The following is a 21,510-nucleotide window of genomic DNA, read 5'->3' on the forward strand; positions in this document are numbered from 1 at the left end:
CAGACGACAGGCACAGGCTGGGAGTGCGGGCGGGAGAGGGCGGGGAGTCCCTGGGAGAGGACACGCCTGGTAGCCTTCCGAGTCCTTCCCTTCCACTACCTGCAAACCTCTAGGAAGGTCCTGTCACCTGGTCTCACTTCCATAAAAGGGGACCAAGGGACATGAGAGCTGAGACGATGGAAGAGACTTGGCCTCCTCCCAAAGCCGGGGAGGGGGTGGTGGTGGTGGGGCGGCCACAGACAGACAGAGCCAACAGCTCACAGGGCCCGGATGCTGAGGCGGGGAGGCTGAAGACAGGGCCCAGGGGAGGGGATGGCCCCGGGGGGGGACAGGGGGCTCACGTGCACTGCATTTCGGGCCTCAAGGGAAACACGTATTAATTTTACATATAGCGGTTGTGGTCAGGGGTTCCCCAAGAATCAGACATGGAGCTCTGACCTCCAGGCATGCCCACGTCTCTCGACCTTGAGGAATGGCCCCAGGGTCACAGGAAACATATCCGTGCAAAGTGTGAATCTTTAACGTAAAGGACATAAAACAGAACGGAACTGGATGCTTGCTCATCCCCCATGCAGACCCCTGCTGAGACAGCAGCCCAGCAGAACCCGCCCCCTTTCCGGGCCTCAGCGCAAAGCTCCCCTGGGTGCCCCATGATCCGGCCCCTTCTCTCCGTTCTCACTCACTCTCAGTGCCGAGAAGCGGTTCTCTGCCTCCCTCATCAGTCTTGCTGTTTACAACCTATGTTGTCTGTACCTCCTCAATCACATGTCTGTGCCCAATGCTTGTACTGAAATCTGTTTTAAAGCATTTTCATTGATTTTCTACGTGTTTCCTCATGGGTCTTGGGTCCAAGTTAATCTCCTCGGGACCTTCTCAGGTTAGCCTTTGTGCTGTAACACTTGTTAACTGCATCAAGATTTATTCTGTTCTCCCCTCACCTCCACAGACTCACTGGATAAATTTATTTTTTTCCTTTAAGAGTTTTCATTTACTTGGTAAGAAGAGGCAGAGAATGTCAGGAAGGGGCGAGGGATTAAGACAAACCCCTCCTGTTACCTGACATACCACACTAGGGGGAGAGAGGGCAGGTGCACACGTGGGGGGGGTGTGTGTGTGTGCACGCGCACACGTGTGCGAGGCGCAAGGCCCTGTAGGACACATCAGGAGGCTGGGAGCGACAGCAAGTCACTGAAGAAACTTGAGGAGTGCAGCATGAGGGGGCTGCGTTTCGCTGCAGTAAGACAGGCGTGAGCACTGGCACCAGGAGGTCTGCGGGCCAGCATCAGTGGTGGCACTGAGGAAGGGACGGTGTGCCTGAAATGCATGACTCAGGTCAAGGTAACCACGTGTGGTGGCAAGCTCAGGAAACTTGAAACATTATCACAGGACTCCGTAGCTCCACTTCTGGGTACACTCCCCAAAGCACTGAAAGCAAGGACTTGAGAGACCTGAATGCTCCTGGTCACCGGCATCACTCACGATGACCGGAAGCTGGAAGTAGCCCCAGGGTCCACCAGCGGGTAGGGGGAGAAACAGACGTGGTCTCCACACACAATGCAACACTATTCAGCCTCAGAGCAGAGGGGCATTCTGACATACACAACAATAGGGGTGAACTTGAGGGTGAAATAAGCCAGTGACAAAAGGAGAAATACTGTCATAGACAGTAGACATAGACACAGGAAGCAGAACCGGGCGGCCCGGGGCTGGGGCCGGGGAATGGGAGGATGGAGAGAGCCGTGGACGGGCTGTGGTAATGGGACACGGCAATGGGAATGAACTCAATGCCCCTGAAGCGAACACTTCAAAAGGGTTACGATGGTAACTTTTACGTTATGTGTATTGTACCACGTAGAAAAATAATGTGCGTCACCACCAGCTCTGGGTTCTGGCACCTGTCACGTGCCCCCCGCATGGCTGGGTGACAGCTGGGTTACCCCCTGAACCTACAGCGAAACTCTCAAGCACGATCGTTTGGGTTGTGAAGAAACAGAAAAGCCGAACCTCTCCGTCTAGAGCAGCATAAAAATGGGGATGTTTTCAACTGGCCTCATCAGAAAAAACGAACATTTCTGATATTCCTGTTTACTTTCTGTGATCAAGAACTAAGTAAACAAATGCAGAAAAGTGACAAGTTTTACAAGTTTGGGCAGAAGGAAAGAAAATCCCTTGGATTTATGAAGAGATTAAAGATGATTACATGGCACCTATTTTGGCAGTAAATCCATACGCGTTACCCAGGGCAGCGTGGGAGGCCGGTGCCCGCCAGGCCGGGCGCCACATCAGACTCGCTGGGGGCGGTGTCCGCGTCCAGGCCCTGAGCCCAGAGGTTCTGATGGAACGGTGACGGTGTAAACCGCCAACACAAACCAGACTGGATGAGCACGAGGCGTTGCTGAGTCCTTATTCTGCCTCAGCATGTGGGGTATCTGATGAGCCAGTGTCACCGACGCTGTGAAGAAGGCAGACTGGGCCACCGGAGCAAAACAGGATTGACACTCGGTCACCAATGCCACCGGTCTACCAAGTGCGCTCTGCCAGCAACCTGCCTGTGCGGGACTCCCCCACAAAATGGAAGGCATTTCTCAACCGAAGAACGTTCACCCTGGAACGTTCGCACCCTGTTTCAGATGCGAAACTATCTCCTTGGAAAACAAACTGAACAATTACGTTTCTTGTTCACTTAAAATAAGTTATATGTGTGTGTGTATGTGTGTGTGCGTGTATACACATACATATTTTATATTTATTTTTGAGAGAGCACAAGTGGGGGAGGGGCAGAGAGAGGGAGACAGAGGATCCGAAGCAGGCTCTGCGCTGACAGCAGTGAGCTCGATGTGGGGCTCGAACTCATGAATCATGAGATCACGACCTGAGCCCAAGTCGGACACTCAACTGACTGAGCCACCCAGGCGCCCCCAAGATAAGTTACATTTCTGATATCTCCCTACATTGCTCAAGTTTACAGAAAATAAAAGCGCTTCCGGTCCTCGCGGTGCTTGAAAACCGCTGAGTGAGCACACGCAGTGCTCACAGTGAGTCCTGGGCCCTCCTTGGATGAGGTGTCTATACTCACATTCACACTGCAGCGTTTACAGTATCATTCGCAAGCAAATAAACAGACATTTGACCTTAACAGGCATGACTTTTACATCTGAAACGTTCGGAAATCTAAGTTGTTTGGACTAGGGAGTTATTAGATAAATTACTGAAGCAGTAAAGCTGAGATAATTTTGGAATCAGAAATTAGTAAATGTGCCTCCTGCCTGGAAGGTCAGAGCAGTGAATGATGGAAGGCGCTTAAGAAACTATCTGGCGACTAGAGACAGACACTTGACGACAGCTCCCTAACTTTCAGGAGTCTGGAAGAACGTGGAAGGCGAGACAACCTGCTTTCTTGTCAGGAGGAGACATGCCAGTGACAAGCAGCGAGTTCTCAGAGAGCAGGGGCCACACGTAAGTCCTCGCTGCAGCATTCTTCAAGCCCAGCCCGGGGCCCAACAGTAGATGTCGGGTAGCAGACGTATGTGGGCAAAAGGGCGAAGGGCCGAGCACACCCCAACATGCAAGCGATCACGGTGGCACACCCACCTTCCCACGTAAGAGCAAGAAGGGTTGTGGGCTGAGCGGAAGCAAATCAAGATCTCCCGTTTCCCCAGGCGGCAGTGGCTTCTTGTCCCGCAAGTCTCTGTGTCTTTTATTTGGACTTCGTTCCCAGATCCTCATCTATTTGAGGAAGGCCCCTTCTCCCAGGTGGAGACCCCGGTCACTATGGCCAGATTTCCTGGACTTGAACAGGGACAGGATGCTCTGGCAGAGGCCTGTCACAGAGCCCAGAGGAAGATTTACCTTCCCTGAATCTAATCTATTGCCCGTTGCCCCAGTCCTAACATAGCAAGTGAGCAATCTTAAGAGTGTCCTTGCATTACAGGAAAAATACAAATGCAGGAAAAATGTTAAAAATGGGTAAGGTTTCTGAGCTCCCATCTACTGGACGAGCTGTTAGTTCACAACGGGTTTTACTGAATGAAGCAACATCTTCTTGTTCAACAAAGAGCGTGACAGGGTTTCTGAGGGGCAAGGAGGAACTTCTCAGGGGCTAGAGCGTCACAGAATAGGGGAGACAAAAGCCCCAGCCAACAAACTGGTACTTGATTCTAAAAACCAGCAAAAACCCAACCTCTGTAACAACTCTTCAGGACAAAGTCAAGTGCGATAAATACACAGTTCTTTCTTCTTGGCTAGCCTGCAATTGTGAACACTGGGAAGCAAAGAACACACCACGGGAAAGGCACATATAAAAAGAAATCTTTCAGAACGAGTTTTATTTGTAGCCGGAGTTCACCAGGGCTCCTCTGTATAATCAACTCAAGGGGAAAAGTTGTACTTTATTTTCAAGTCAAACTCAGGGACTTAAATATATGATGTAACTTTGGAAACCCCGTGGCAACGGGCTAACCCAGCACAGACCCCCCCCCCCCCTCCCGCCACTGGCACTCGAGTGCCACACGAGGGGGAGTCCAGCGCTGGTCTAAACTCATGGGCAGCTTTGCCAGGAACGAGAGCGGACACCTTGGCCTTTGGCCAAAATCTGAAAATTCTCCTTCTGTTTGGATCCCTGAAGGAATGATAGCTCAATTCTTCTAGTTTCTTACTGGGGTGACAATCAGGTCACTGTTAGGCCCTGAGGGATCTGGAACACGGTTGTGCCTACAATTAACAAGGTGAGCTAATCAATCAGTAGCTGTGTCCTGTGCAGTCTCATTGAGCTCAACGCAATAAGTGAAATGTACCTCTGCAGCCAGAAGATGGTCCTCAAGACATGTCATGAAAAATGCAAAGCGGGCACAGATAACAAATGGAGGGAGTGACCAGAATATTCCAAAATTAATAGAAAAAGAACTAGAATATGGCAGAGTATAGGGTTGTTCTCTCAGGAAGAGAAAACAAATTGCATATCCCCAGATCTGCAAGAATCTGCCATTTGCCAGTACTTCAGAGAAATGAAGACTGACGTAATATGGTTCAAAGCAGATGAACTCTACACATTCTACACTTTTCTAGAAGCTATAAATGACCAGTGTTTCTCAAAAGGGCTTGAAGTCTCAAGTGACCTTTTCACTGAGATGAAACCAGCACTGTCCAAAAGAAACATAGCGCAAGCTGCACACGCAATGTATAAAAATTTTTAGTAGCTACGATTTTAAAAAGTAAAAGGAAATAGGAAATTAACCATAATAAAACTTTATTTAACTCACTCTATAAAATATATTACCATTTCAACCTATAACGACTATAAAGTAATTACACTTTTTTTTTTTCATATGAGGTCTTGAAATCGAGCATGTATTTTGTACCTGCAGGACAGCTCAGTTCAGACTGGCCACACCTGAAGGGCTCAGTAGCTCCAAACCTGGACATTTGGGACAAACAGGCTCGCATACTGTCACTAGGAGCCCATTACTGACCCATCCAGACACACATGGAGAAACAGTCTTGCCATGGTTACCTTTAAATAGAGGAATCACCAAGGAATGCCAAACGCTGCTTGGTTCAAATGCCCTGTCATTTCAGGGGAAAAGTGCATCTTTCAAAAGCCCCTCCTGCCACAGTCACAGCACAGCCATGGCCCTGCCCACCCGCACCCTCTCCCTCGCAGCCCAGCTCCGTTCCCCCTCTGCATGGCGAGCCTGAGCAGTCTGGGATGTTCGGAGATACTTCACAAGGTAGAAAGGAGGCCTGGCTACACTCAGGGCCTGCATGCTTGCTTTTCTGGGATTTCACGGTAACAAAACAAAGAAAGCACAATGTGAAAACCTGATTAAGGAGACGCTGAATATGGTCCCACCTTCCCTACCTGCTTTCATCACCTGCAGAGGAACCGCACCTTCCGTGTTCTCAATTTATGAACGACACTGGCCCCAGAAGAAGAGCCCTCTCTCTCTCTCCAAACTGATACTATTTTGGCCTGAGTAACAGGTGAAATCCTCACGTCCACTCCAGCTCTTGATGGATTAGAAAAGCCCAGAGACACAGCGATAATGGAGGCAAGCACGAGTGACGAGGAGAGACCATACCCCTCACCAGGCTGCAAAGAAGCAAGGGCAGAAGCTGGGCACGAGCCAGCCGTGCCTCACGATCCCTACCTTTGTGGTTGAAGATGCCCTCCATCTCCATGCTGCTTCTAGAGTGGGCGATGCACAGAGAGCCGCAGGGGACCAGGCCTTCCGCGGCTGGGGACCGGTCAGTGGTCCGCACCAGACACCAGTCAGGCTTGTCATGGGGCCGCTCCAACACTTCCACGGTCTGGCCACGGCGGATGGTCAGCTCCGTGCTGTTGCAGGCGGTGAAGTCGTGGATGACCACCGTCAGCTCGCAGCCGCCAGAGAGCTGGGGGTGGGGGGGAAAGGGACACGTCAGTGAGCTCCTGCCACCGCAGCCCCTGCGGGCGAGGCTGAGCTGGGCCAGCAAGAGCCGGGGCTGGGGCAGTGACTGGCCACCACCTGAGTGGGGGCTCTCCGGTTGCACTGCCCCTTCGCTTCCCTCTGGAATTACGGGGGCAGTTATTCGCTTTTCCGTGTTTTACTGTATGGCTATGATTTTTGAGGGTTTCACTGTTAGAATCCGATACAATTTTCCATATGAGCGTCCCTATCTTTTTGTGCCTGAGACATCATTATCTCCCTGCTCAAAATGTGCTATATAATCCTTTTTAAACATAGGGCAAACTAGTAAAAACTGAAGGCTGCTTGGGGGATCACTGCATCATACGGTGACAACATGATAGTTTTACTTGAAGTTTCAGTTCCCACTTGGTGTTTGAGCCAGGCTATTAGTGTGAGGCTCTCTGGCACCACTTGGTTGAAAAAGGGAGCAGCCGCGCAGCAGGGAGACCGAAGGGGCCATGAGATCCCTACATACGGGCAGTGCATGCCTTATTCTCTCTTCCAGTCCCTCCAAGAGCTCCTCTCCACCCCCTCACCCCCCAGGATACCTCTTAGCGGGCACTCCCGCCGGGTCCTTTCCAAGCCCTCTTCCCATGCCGTGTTTTAGCATGCCATTCCGTATGCTCTGTGGACGCTGGCTTACTTCCCTATGCTATGTGCTTTCTGGTCTGAGGCTCCTTTCCATACCTCTCCCCTCCCACTAAGCTCACTCCCATTTTCTGTAAATTAGAACTCAACTAATTCTTAGGCCCTTTAAAGCACATTCACGAACTCCAGAAAGATACAGTGCCGTGATCACTATTTGCCTGTGGCCTGTGTCCCATTTGTCTGCTCCTTACACTGTTCATGCCCCGGGGACAGCATGCGCGTATATATATACGTATATGTATATGTGTGTATACATACATATATATATATGTATATATATATGTATATATACATGTATATATACATGTATATATACGTGTATACACACACACACACACACACACACTCATTAACATCCCTCCTACACAACAACCATGTCACCCGCTCCCCATCTTTGGACTGTCTTGCTGGCCCCTCACTCCAGGTCGCCCCAGGAGGTTCCAGCTCTGCCGTGTGTCCACCATCCCCCTGTGCGGCTCCGTAACCACACTCTCTGTGCCCACCACTCCCCAAGCAGACATCCGAGATAGCAGCTAGAGAGGACTCTCGTCACTGTTTCGGGCATTTCCCTCCAAAGCAGTGAGTCTAGGACGTGACTCATTACCCGCCTCCCTGATCTGTTTCTCTTCCAATGTTGCCTTTTGGATAATGGTTTCACCATCAAGTCACCCGAGCTAAAAACTCTCTCTCTCCAAACGCTATCAAATAAACTTAAGGCCATATCTCTGATTACTTCCTTCCTCTGCCCATCCGTGCCACGCTTCATTTAGAATTTGCGGTGACCTCCCTAACTTCAGGCTCACCTTCCAAGCCATCTGAACGCTGCTGGCAGCTGCCTTTTTGAAATGCGGAGCCTCCCATTCAAGCATCTGAGACACGCGTTCCTTCGTGTGGGATTCAAAGCCCCCAAGCCCCCACAGCCAGGTCCCGCCCACCCTGCCGCTTGTCCTCATGTGCTTCACAGCCTGGAGCGTGTCTTCCTTGGGGTGGTCCTGCCCTGCACTGTGTCCATGAGATCCGTCTGCTCAGAACCCCCATGTCCCCACTCTATTCCAGACCCCCTGTCAAAGCCCTCTGAGAAGTTGCTCCTGCACCTGTCTTAGGTTTTTAAATAAATCGTGTCTCAATTCTGAAATGAGCCACATCTTGGGGTGTGTGTGTGTGTGTGTGTGTGTGTGTGTGTGTGTCTGAGCGCACGCACGTGCCCTTAGCACCAGCAAGCGGGTTTGTTATTTCTCTGTGAACTTTCCATGCCTGGTCCGTGAGGGGAGAGATGGGGCCCGTCTCAGTCATCCCCGAGTCCCAGTGCCAACAATGGCAGGTACCGGGATCATACGAAGAGGTTGCTGAATAGCCTTGAAGCCTAGCTCGCCCAGTGCTTTGTATCCCGCAAGCAGATAAACATTTGCGGAAGTGAAAAACGCAAAATGGGCTTGCTCTAAAAATGCAGAGGCTGCATTTGAGAAATTGAAATGGAATGTGGGCTTTTCTCCTGTGACTTCAGGAGCGAACTCTGCCTGTGCTCAGTGTGCAGCACACCCAGGCTTCTGTCGCCCTGAAGGGCAGCAGCACAGAGAACACACAGGGACAGAGGAGTAGGCGGGCTGGGCTGTGGCCAGCGGGTGAAGGACCGCCTGGGCCTCCTGCTGGGAAGCAGCCTTGTTCCAGAAGCCTTGCAGATCAGATCCACCCGCAGAGAACTGGGAACCCGTGCCTCCTGCACAGGCCCGCAGCCTGCTGGCCCTGTCATGCCCTGCGCTGTTCAGTATCCTCCTGTTCTAATACCCGGTCTTTTGAGAGAAGTTTAGATATTTACAATAAGAAACACATGTCCACAAGACAACCACAGAAAACAAAACAAAACAAAACTCCTCCATAATGCAACACAAATATCGACAAAGTGAACTGTCTTTGCTAGGCCACAGAGGAAATTTCTCACAAATGTTTAATCCCCTTCTAAATTTTATAAATTCCTCTGTGGGAAACCCATGCTAAGTCCCACACGTTTCTCTGTGAACAAAGATGCTCACGTTAAAAGAGTTAAAGGCAGAGGTCCAAGAGAGAGAATTTCCCTTGTAAAACCCTGCATTATGGCATTATGGAAGGGGTTAATCCCTGTAACAAAAACGAGGGCTGTTTCCTGTCCCAGGGAAGGCGCGACCAGTGGACAAGGCCCAGTATGGAGTCCAGCGTGCTGAGGCCCCTCGGGGCCCATACTTCCTGGGGGCCCCCTTCCAGCCTGCTGGAGCTCCCCCGTGGCCACCAGTGACCCGCCCGTGTGTGCGTGTGTGTGTATACACAGCACAACCCCCGCCTGCGGGCTGCCTTGCCATTTCTCCACGCCCAGCCCTGGGAAGCACAACTTCAGGACACATTATCTCATCACCAGGCCTTTGCTGGCTTCATTCTTGAGCATTTTATTAATTTTTCAGACTGCTCTGAGCCACGTGGTATGTTCTGTGGGTGGGGGAAGGGTGGGAAGGAGAGAAAGGGGCTGCCTGAGGAGGAGAGTTAAGCTCGACTTTATTTCTGGCACGGATGCTTTAGCCCCTTACAGAGTAATCAAACACTATTGGAAACATCTGTGGACTTGACAGAGCATCAGAAATAAAAATCAAGCCTGTTCGGACAAAGAATCTCATACTGAGTTACATACAGTTCTTTTTCAAAGACCTCAGAGAACTTACTAACAAAACCTAGTACAAGAATCAGTTTTTAAACAGCACTAAGATTATCGTTTAAAAACATCGCTATCTTCTTGGTTTTACCATGAGAATCTCCTGCACAAATCTTTAAGGGACGGGGAAGCTAACTGGATGTTTTCTAGAGCACATACGTCCTGTGCATTTCTGTCTCAATGTTCACATCCGAATATTTTAAACCTACGACAAAACCTGCCTTTAAAACCAGTTTTCTGGGGCGCCTGGGTGGCTCAGTCGGTTAAGCGGCCGACTTCGGCTCAGGTCATGATCTCGCGGTCCGTGAGTTCGAGCCCCGTGTCGGGCTCTGTGCTGACAGCTCAGAGCCTGGAGCCTGTTTCAGATTCTGTGTCTCCCTCTCTCTGACCCTCCCCTGTTCATGCTCTGTCTCTCTCTGTCTCAAAAATAAATAAACGTTAAAAAAAAAAAAAAAGTAAATAAATAAAACCAGTTTGCTAATTAAAAAAAAAACAAATTTTTTAAAATAAAAGACTTAAAATAACTATTTTGAGGGAGCAATGTAAATCATTACTACATTGTAAGAATTAAATTCCTGATTGGAAAAAGTTCAGATAACATACATCGTTAAGTATGACTGAGACCGTACTTGTTTCCAGTGATACTGCTACCAACAGTGACCCAATTTCATTACTGTGCTGAAGAATTACCATTCCAGTGATCTCGTTTAAAAATTCACTTTCCCTTCCAGCCATACTCTGTGACAGTTTTCCCAGTATCTTTCTCACTTCTGTGTGTCTGAGGGACTTCTAGGAGGGGTTCCTCACCACATGCGTTTAGTTTAGGATTGCAATTTATGAAAATCTGAGTTTCCATGACTCACATTAACTCTTGTGAAATGCACATCAGAAGACAGTTTCCCCCTCCCCCCGATCTTTCGGCCTTTCTCCTTTAAACAACAAATATGGGGACTAAAAAGCATGGCAGTGAAAAGGCCCTCCTTAGCACATGGAGCATGGAAGCCAGCTAGGAAATGCCTCCTCCAAGACTACAAGGGCTACGGAGGGAACTCCAATGACCCAGATGCACAATTAGCAGCATCAAACCAGGGTCCAGAATTTGCCTGAATTCTCTCCAGAATGACTGAAAATGAACAAGCTGTAGTTTCACCCAAAAGGATGAAACACTCCTCTCTGGTCGCTGGCACGTGAACCTTCAACAATCACCACGTGGCACCGAATTTTATTTTTTATGTTCTCTGGAGAAACCGTGTGATGCCGTTGCTTTGCCTGAACCCAGTTAAAGGCAGTAACGAAAAGGGACCTACAGCTGGGGAATTCTCAGCCCACCCCTCCTCGGAGATGCCCCGCTCTGGTACACAACGAGGCAGTTGTACAAGAACACACAGTTCTGGAGGGACAACGGCAAACATCTGGTCTGAATAACCGAGCTCCCAGGTGAGTTCTGGGGCAGCTTCTGCCAGAGGAGGAGCGGGCTCTTTACGACTAGCATGGCGGACCACGCGGCCCTTGCTGCAAACGATTCTACTTCAAGAACCGAAGATCAACTCAGGTGGGTGTCTGGCCAATGTTCGGAGAGCAATTCAAAAGGAAAGGGGCGTTGTGGTCTAATAAAAGCCATTTTTCCTTAAAGAACAGAGTGTGTCAACTCTGTGAACAGTCACATCCTACAACCCAGTACAGTTCAGTCATTCAGAAACCGCACAAAAGACTCTTGTGGTTTTGCGGAGGCTCCACACAGAGCAGACCAAAAATTGGCTGCCTGGTTAGAGAGGATGAGAGCACACGGCTCCGTTACTGGCAACGCTCACAAGAGAGGGGCAGCCACTGGCATCTCTAAGAGTTCCCCAAGGAAACGCGTCACATCCCTGGATCTCACCCACCCAAGCTTCTCACTGCGCAACTTCATGGACACAGGGGCGTATCAGCAACCATCTTACCCATGTGAGCAGCCGGGCCCATGCTCACCCCGACCCCGAGGCCAAATCCACGGGAGAAACCTTCACCAAAATTTGCTGAGTTTCAGTGAGGACCACTCTGATGGGCTCTCACACACTGAGCATAGAAATCTGTGAGAACTGAAGAGTGGTTAATATGGTAAATTTTCTGTGGTTTCCACTACACACGCACATAAAAAAAAAAAAAATCTGTGAGAAGATTTTTTTCCCCCCAAGCAGCAGCTTACCATACCCAGTATTTTATCCAGAAAAGAAAGCGGAGTGTGGTACTCAGGGGTGTTAATTCTTTACTGACATTGTCGCACGGTGGTTTTCTGACATGAAAATCATTCTTGGAAGGCCTCCCTGACTGTGTGATATATGTGAGGTGGAATGGAAAATTTGATGTGAAAAAGCAAACTTAAAAGCCCCACCTAAAAAAAGGGCAAACTTTGAAGTAAAAAGGGAGGCCAACTGGAGGTGGGACAGCGAGTTCGTATGGGGCTTCACAGAAGCTGACCTGCACTAACATCACGTTTCCCCCCACTCAACACACCAGAACGGGGATGCCAGCACCCGCCGAACAGATCGATGACCAACTTAACTGGTTAACGCAGAGCGAGGCACGGGAGCTGGGAGCAGACAGCTGAACACCACCCGCACTCCCTCCGGTCACCACGCCCTGGAACAGCAGAAACTCTGAGAGACCACTTCACCCAGAGGAGCCCGCTTGCTGAACTTCCTGAGTGAGCAACACCATCTTTCATCCAGAGAAGTCCCTGTGAAAGGACTCCTCACGTCTTTGATGCAGGGATGGGAAGAGGGAAGGTACGCCAGCCAGCGACCAGCTGACTGGGCTTCTCGCCAGAAGGAACCACAGCTGGAGTAAACGCCCTGCCTCCCGTCTGAATCAAGCGGGCATCCTCCTACGATGGTTACTTTGACCAGTTCCGTCAAATTTACATTAAAAAGCGCTTCTCGATGCACCACTACTTTCATAAACACTTTTGCTAAATCTCTATCCAAATTTTATATTTAAAAAAAAACCAAAAACCTACCTTTTCTTAGAACTGAGGCTTTCTACTTTGGCGTGGGGAATTTTTTTCTGATTAAAATTATCAAAGACTACGTTCCACTTTGCGGTTTTATGAAAGCGCTTAAAACACTTGACAAAAATTACAAAAACCACAGTCACTTAGGAAGACCGAAAACAAAGATTAGCAAAAGGAAGGAACAAAGGCAGGTGTGCTCCATCACCCTGGCGGGGGCGGGGGGCTGGCCACCCTGCTCATGCCTACATGTTCCGGGCTGGCACACACTGGGTGATCCGCGAGTATCCGTGGACGAACGACCCTATCCTGGGAACGCATGCAGTCGTTTTATGTGCGCGTGGCCACAACGCAGCGAGGTGGGTTGAAGGGGAGTGTGTGTGGGGGGGGTATGTTTTGAGCAAGGGTCCCCCTCTTCTTCAGGGACTGCCCATTATGTGGTATTTTACTGCTGAGCCACCAAAATGCCTAAGTCCAGGCACTAATACTGAGCAATGTATTCTTAAGGCAGCTTCCAGCTCCAAACACACACAGCTCCAAATGCACTGTGCTCAAGAGCGGGCAGACACGAGGGCAGCGAGGATGACACAGGCAGCCATCTGCAACGGCCAGTAATGAATATCAACATCCAGGAATGAGGGAGAAGGCAGCACTTTTGAAGAGGAAGCCGCAGCAGCAACTGTGTACATGCGAGGCAGGCACTGTTCTCAGTACATGCTCATAGCCCCGAGGTGATGGCGCCGTCCCCCAATTAGAGATGAGGAAACTGAGGCACAGAGGGGCGAGGTAACTGCTGAAGGCTGCGGAGAAGCAGAGCCCAGAGATCTGGCTGGCGAGCTCTTCCTTGTTCTTAACCACCTGCCGTTTTGATGTTCAGTACTCTGAGTAACTACTTTGTCACCACTCTGAGGCCAGAGTGTCCTGCCTGCGGGGACGAAAACCATGTGCCGTCCTGAGGAAAGGCTTCTGACTAAAATGACTCGATTTCATGCCCACACAGGGGAAAACCTGCGTAAGGTCCTGGGAGGCGCGGGGCTCTGGCAAGGCCAGCAGAGGACCTCCTCTGAGCAAAGCTTCTGGCACCTTCAGCCAGGGGAAGCGGCTGGAGCTCCGGACCGGGGCTCACCTCACTCCTGGCCACGTGCTCTGTGCCAGGGACGCTGCTCTGTGCCACGTACGCAAGGGACACAAGGGACCGGGGCTGGAAGGAAGCGTGTGGCATTTCCTGAGTAGGCTAAACACGAATTCCCTTTCTCAAAACTGTGCATTCAGCCACAGTTTTAAAAATGTATGCTGCAATTTACAGAAATCCACCCAAGTTCCAACTGTCAGAATGTTGCTTCATAGAGAAAGTTGGTTGACTTTTTAAACTACATAGAATCTCATATCCCCAACCCAGTGCTATATACGTGCTTCAATAAGAGTAACTAAAACCATTTGTTGTTTTTTTGAAATACGTGGATTCATATATTAATATTATAAGCTTAGGGTAGTTCATGCCAAGTATCAGTCTCAAATGAATTTCTCATTTATTAAAAATAAGAACTGCATTACCTTAGATGTAAAAGAAAGCTCTCGCTGGCCCCCAAAGGCTTGGGTCAGCCTTTCCAGAGGCAACTTCCTCTTGCCTTGGTGATTCATCTTGACCTCAAGATGCTTTGTTCTAGAGTAGCCTATATTTCATTCCCGTATTTTCTACTTTCCTTATACTATAAATTTTTGTTATATGAAATAAACCACAGACTAATAAGGCAAATAGGAAGAAAAAAGGTTAAAAATGCTTTTTTAATACACTGAAAACATCTACCTCCATATCCAGCCCTAATGTGAAATAGTAACGCCTAGGCACCAACAGGTAATTAAATCCACATTTTGTTTCTGGCTTTCGCTTTCCACTGCTGGGTGGCCGTGTGAGGGCCATCCAACCCTCCCCCATCTCCTCGATGTCCTGAAGCCTGGCTCAGCATTCTCTTCCCTACCTCAGGGAGACAAACGCAGGACAAATGAGATAAGAATCTGGCAAGAGTAAGAATCTTGATTTCTTTGGAATCCAAATTATATTTTCATAAGATCATTTCATCAGCATTAAGCACCACGAATATGGGCAAGAATCACTGCTAAACTTAGTTTTGGAACAAAGAGATGCCATATTTTAAAACTGATGTTTTCAAGGAAAGAAATGTGCTCATGGGGCATGTGGTTTGTATCTGTGACCTGTCTACTCCAGCTCTGTGAACAGTGCTCCCTGGAAAGAGGGCGTCTCCAGGAGCCGCTCCTTAACAGACCCTTCCAGAAACATCCTGTGCCTCATCTGAGAATGACTGCAGCGCTGGGCAGATAACCTTCCCTTAAGAAGTCTCCAAGAGGCCGAGTCAAAAACATCCCCCCACCCAGTTTCTGAAATGGACCAAAGTCCATGATAACAACTAACTCACAGCAGACATCATAAATTAAGTCAAACAGGCAGAATATGGTTAAGTAATTTCCCTCACCAGATCTATCTGCCTATATCATCAGAGGCTGTTTAAACTTGAGGCTATTTAAACTTGAGGCTATTTAAACTTTCTGCGGAGTGGAAAAGAACCTTGAGACATGAAAAGTTACTGCCATTGGAGGGAAAGGGGTTTTCTGGTTAAGCCTAGTTCAGTGAAACTGCATTTTACAAGCTGACTCAAAAAAGCAGGTAGTTTCCTAATATTCAAAATGTGTTGTCCTGAATCATCTACGACCCCAAAATATCTACTAGAACAAAAAGGGAGATGGCTGCAAGAAAATGTTTTGGAAGCAGAGAACACACAAAAGCCGGCATTCATGTGGTAGCAAACACATCTCTTCTTTGTAAGGTCCAATGGGAATGTCCTCTCCAGACTCCAGATTTTGACTTATTGTTATAATATCTCACATGCTATTTATTCTCATCCCAAGTGCAGACCCCAAGAACTGAGGAAAGTAACTTGCTGCATTTCTACAATCTTAGGAAGATAGCTCACTCCTTTTTTGTACTTTTGAACCTACGAAGGACCTATGGTCTCAGTGAGGGATATTAGAGGAAATACATGCCATGTCCACTTAAAAAATGAGTTTTGGAGTGTCATTACTTCCAGACGGTTAGGAATCATGGGAGGCTGTGGTCACGGCTCCACCAGAAGAGCCGGGGAGAGCCTCTGCAAAGCCCAGGTGCAGGGGCATGGTGGTACTTGCAGAAGTGGTCTTTAGGGGTTTCTGAGCCACACAACAAAGTTTAGAGACAATGCAGTGGAGCAGGTAGGCAGAAACTGGTGAATTACCTCCACAGAATACGTAACAGGCAGTTCTCTAAAGACCCTAGCATCCCACCGGACTCCCAGGGTGAAATGATTAATTCCTACAAACCTGTACTTTTCTGGTAGTGATTCATTCCTCCTCTCTCATTGGGTACAAACAGAATTTGCTGTCTTAATAGCAACAGCCTTAGGATAATGCCTCATTTTTCTATAGTAGTTGTGCAGGCCTGAGTCCAACTTCACATAAGCCTATTATACTACAATAGATCCAAAGCACAAGCAGTTACACGGTTCCTAACTACAGGACACAGCCTTATTTTTGTGAACGGCAGTCAGCCACACATCAGGGGACCAGGAGCCAGGAGTGGGCGCTTGCCATCTCAGAGTGGGAACGGGAGAGCCGGAGCACCTAACCAGACCCAGGGGGCATTTCCACACCACTACCGCCAACCACCCAATTACCATATGCCGCCTAAAAAGACACTTGCCCCTTCTTTTTGGACCAACCTCTAGAAAAGTCTTAGCACACCTTCTAAAAGGCAAACCTTTTACATTTATTTATCTCTTTGGCAATTTCACTCAAATACCATATGATTTCACTCATGTGTGGAATTTAAGAAACAAAACAGATGAACATAGAGGAAGGGAAGAAAAAATAAGATAAAAACAGGGGAAGCAAACCGTAAGAGACTCTTAAGTACAGAGAACTGTGGTGGGTGGGGGGATGGGCTAGATGGGCGATGGGCTTTAAGGAGGGCACTTATTAGGATGAGCACTGGGTACTATATGTAAGTGATGAATCACTGAATTCTACTCCTGAAACCATTATGACACTGTATGTTAACTAACTTGGATTTAAATAAAGTTTATAAGAAATCAAATATTTCATTTCTAACAAGTAAACTTTAAAACTCATTTCTAGAGTAAACCCAGACCAGACCCAGCAGAGCACATCTGGTGAGAATGCGAATTGGGGGCTGCTGGGCGCACAGCTGCCGTGGGGACGCTTGACCCAAGCAAGCCCGTGAAGTGGTCTGAGTGAAGGTGGCCGTGCCCCAACCTGAGCTCCTATTACTTCCAACACCGCTTTTAGGTGGAGGTCTTGTATAAACGGGCGATTCTGATAACTCTGTCACCTCGATCTTTTTTTTTTTTTTTTTTTTTTTAAAGAAAAGAACCAGAATTACTCTAACGAAACGTTTCCAAGTTCGAACTTTATTCTCTTAACTAAATGGCCATGGGGTGGGGCCACAGGAGAAACAGCTGCTCTGCACTGAACGCCTGATGTGTCATTCATCTTATTCCCCATTATTACCCCTGGCAAGACATACCGGCCACCGGGCTCTGAACAAAACAAAAACGAGATGCCGTGTTTATTCTCCCGTCCTGTTACTCTAACCATTCAGAGTTCTAGGACTTCCTATTTAGTAAACTCAAAAAGCAGAACAGAAACAACAAATGACTCAAAGCAGAAAGATCTGAGAAACGAAATCGCTGTAAAAGAGCAATGCTTTCCAACCTGCTCACTGCCCTCCTGCTAACCGCATCACACACCACGAATCCTCTGCAAGACCGAGTGGGAAAAGCCCACCATCTGGGCCCAGACACTGGGCCCGCTCCTCTGTCAGCAGCCCCTTCCAAATGACGCTGAGGGCGAGACACTTCCGGGCTACAGGAACACAGGAATCCTCAATGCTGTGCTTCAGGAACACAGGAATCCTCAATGTGGCAAGTTAAATAAAACCCCTATTTACGGTCAAATAACCTTTTTAAAGAATTTGGTCTAGCAGTTTAGAAATAGAACACGTGCTCATCTCAGCGGGAATGGAAGACTTAGTTGATGTCACTGTCCCCCAACTCATTTTACGGAGGACTCTGCGTATCTGTGCGTGATGGAAGCCTGGATTCCAAAGTCTCCTTTGGAGATGTATTTTGTTGGCTTTGGGATTCCATCAGGACAGATCACGGGATTCTCCACACCGCACCCCTTCCGTAGAAGGCACAGCTACATGCGTATTTTCCGACAACGATCAGATCTGTGTGCCTGGCGGTCAGCTCAGGTGCAGGCTGGTTCGGGGCGCACTCCCTGCATTCTGCTGTGCCGCCCTGAGGATGCCAGGGCTCCTGCTTCAATCGGAGCAGATCCGCTTTCACCCTCAGGGCTTGGTGTAGCATTTAACTTAAAGTGACAGACTCTTCTGCTTATGTAAAATTGACAAGCTTAAACACTCTGCCCTAGAACACCTGACAGAAAACCAGGTGACGGCAGTGGGCAGGGCAGACAATTTCTTCCTGAATCCTCAGACTTGACCCCTGACGTCCCCAACTTTTTGCTCCTGCTTCTGTGCCTGGCACCACTTAGCACACAGTGACTGTTTGAAAGGACTGGTGACAAACTGTCACTTATAGACAGAAACAGGCTGCTTCCTATCAGAGCCAAGACTAGCTACATTCACCCGAGAAAGTGCTGTTACAGCTTACCTTATCGCTGTCCAGTGTGTTCTGAGACGTCCGTGAGGCAATTGAAATGGTGTCAGGTTGGCTGCTCCCATCGCCCTGGCTATCCAGATCCTCTCCGTCCCTGAAGAAGCAAACACACTTTTCATTCCTGACACTGCGGGGTTGGTCAAGACTGGTGCAGAGCGTCTATGAGTCGCTGGAGAGACAGATTTGCTCAGAGAGGCACGAATCCATCTGCCTGACTGCTGCCACCAGCATCGCGTGAGCGGTGACCGACCCCTCTCGGCTGCGCGCCGGGATGAGTGGCGGACGTGTGCCCCCTGCTTAATTCGCACAACGATAAAACACAGGTGTGGTACTTCTGCCTCAGAAATGAGAAACGCAATCAGCGAAGTGACAGTACAGCTGGTCCTGGTCACATGCACGACCTACATGTGTGTCCAGATTCACACTTGCGGTGGGAAAAGGGAACAGACAGGGATTTGTACCCAGCCCTTCATTTTCTTTAGGCCGAAGGGAGGTTCTCATCGTGACAAAGCAATTTCATTACTAAGGATGATGTTATACATACAGTGTGTTTAAAAAAAATATTCCTCAAGATAGTTAAGAAAAACAATCTGTGAAAAACAGTAAGTTAACACTGCCTTGTTTTCTTCCTATTAAATAAACAAACTTACCGAAAGGCCCCCAGCACTTACCTCCTTCCCTTCTGTCTCGTGGCCGGTGCCGTCTTGGGGATGTGAATGGGCTCCTTCAGGGCCCCTTTCAGGTGAATCGTCCTTTCCTGTATCACTTCGCGGATGTGCTTTATCCAGTCCTGCTTGTTTTCTATGCTGGAAGCCTTAACGAGGTGTGAGAGTCCATCAGGACACAGAAGGCGTCCCCTTTCCAGAACCTGCTCTAACCACACTCAGGTCTCCCACATTCCCTGAGTTTCCCCATCTCAAAAATAACTTTTCAGCAGAAAAGCAACTGCATCCCATGTTTAATTTGCCATTTTGAGTATTTTTTCATCAAAACCATTTTCATTTTATAGCACATACGTTACTCCAGAATTATTTTCATAATCAGCAATTCCCCAGTCCCCAAACCTTTTAAGGGGCACCTGGGTGGCACAGTCGGTTAAGTGTCCGACTTTGGCTCAGGTCATGATCTCACAGTTCGTGGGTTCAAGCCCCGTGTCGGGCTCTGTGCTGACAGCTCAGAGCCTAGAGTCTGCTTCAGATTCTGTGGCTTCCTCTCTCTCTGCCCCTCCCCAGCTTGCACTCTGTCTCTGTCTCTCAAAACTGAATAAATGTTAAAACAACAACAACAACAACCTTTTAAGCAGCTGTGGGTAAACATGAAAACGCAGCCAGTCCCAAACCAAAATGTCTTGGAAGCTATTCACACAAAGGCTAGCGGTCGGCGGTTCGTGGCCCTCACTAATGCCCGCCCATCTTGCTGCCTCATTCACTGTACTCATGGGACAGCAGCTGCAGAGGCCACCGTGTCCCCACCTGCACCCGCGTTCACTCCCACTGCTCTGCGGGGTCACCGCCCCCCCCCCCAAATCCTTGTGATGTAAGGGGGGAACCATGGCATGGACACATCAGAAATGTGCCCCATGGGACACTGCGAGTAGCTGAAGCAGCCGGGATTCTCGGGCTGGCATGGGGTGGATGCCATCCATGCGATGACACAGCCCATCCTCCCGACTTGCGCCTTCACCTGCTTCCGGTTGGACCAGTTTCCTTACTGCCAATTACAGACGGTGGATTTACCCCGGTTCCGATACAACTTCTGAAAACGTGCTCCAAACAGGACACACAGTGGATACTCAGTATGTGTGGAATGAACACATATGGCATCACTTTGCCCACACTTTTTTCTTTTACTTTGCCTCAAAGGAGGTTTTTTTTTCTTTTTTTTCTTTTTGCACGTTCTGGGCCTTAGTAACAGTTTTTCATTTCCTTGTAAGAAACGTCAACTTCCTATGACATAAGCATAAGTCCTTGTAAATGACCGAAACAGTTGTCAGAGGGGTCGCAGCTGAGCCCCTGGCGGAGAGGGGCCAAGTGTTTTCTCATGGTGCACCTTGTCTTCAAAAACAGCAAGTCGGAGCCCATGTTGGGAAAGGAAATTAAAATTGAGACTCTTTTTTCTAAATAAAATGTTTTCACTGGAGGATGTGTCTTTAAAGTTGCTGAGGGCTAGGAACAGGGGACTAAATGCAGGGAGGCGGGGGGGGGGGGCAAAAAGGGGCCTCTTGCTCCCATTCCCAGACCTGAGACTGGAAGGCAGTAACCCAAGTGCTTCTGGGGCCAGAGGCAGGGCGATCAGGGACTACGGGAGCCTGTGCAGGAAACCAAAGTGTCTCAGGGTGGACAACTCTGAAAACTACAGATCTACTGGCATTTAAATGCCTGATGCAAACATTCAGGTTAAGCAAAGAGAAGCATCTGAGAAAGAACATTTGGCAGAGTTTACAGACAACTGAGGGAAACTATTACTACGGTTCAGAGATAAATGGAATTCTCATGATTTAACAGTGAGGTGATCATTACATTTATGGAGAGGAATTCTCCTGACCTTAAAGAAATTAAACAAGGAAAAAAGGTGCCAGGTTTTGAGAAATTGTAACAGAAAGGCAAGCCAGCTAAAGTACTAAGTAAAAGGTCCCACTGGTCTGAGAGATGGGAACAATCTGATGCAGACTCTTGGTAGTTTTCATCTGTTTCAGGAAGGATTTAGAAATAAGACTCTCCTTTCCAGGGTACAACGTAAAAAAGACCAACGTTTTGGGTTACAACTACCAGCACCCCTGCCACCACCATCATCACCTCCTCCAGCACAGCCATCTCCTCCACCACCACCTCTGCTCCCCCCTCCACCTCCATCACCACCACCACCACCACCATCTCCATCACAACCGCCTCCATGTCAACCACCTCCTCCACTTCCACCACCGCCTCCTCCACCACCGCTCCCACCATCATCCCCATTTTGCTGGCATCTCCACCACCACCGTCATCTCCATCACCACCACCT

General features: G+C 48.8%; 1 protein-coding gene across 1 annotated transcript in view; it reads right to left on the reverse strand.

Moving 5' to 3' along the window:
* TRIO (trio Rho guanine nucleotide exchange factor) overlaps nucleotides 1-21,510 on the reverse strand; it is a 354,997-nt gene that overhangs the window by 72,495 nt on the left and 260,992 nt on the right. The window contains exons 32-34 of the mRNA XM_030332423.1: nucleotides 19,179-19,321; nucleotides 18,502-18,601; nucleotides 6,147-6,390 (exon numbers count right to left, since the gene is read on the reverse strand). Of these exons, the coding sequence (XP_030188283.1) occupies nucleotides 6,147-6,390; nucleotides 18,502-18,601; nucleotides 19,179-19,321 (487 nt within the window). The remainder of the gene's footprint in view (nucleotides 1-6,146; nucleotides 6,391-18,501; nucleotides 18,602-19,178; nucleotides 19,322-21,510) is intronic.

The sequence above is a fragment of the Lynx canadensis genome, chromosome A1 (genome assembly GCF_007474595.2).
Source record: "Lynx canadensis isolate LIC74 chromosome A1, mLynCan4.pri.v2, whole genome shotgun sequence".
NCBI lineage: Eukaryota > Metazoa > Chordata > Mammalia > Carnivora > Felidae > Lynx > Lynx canadensis.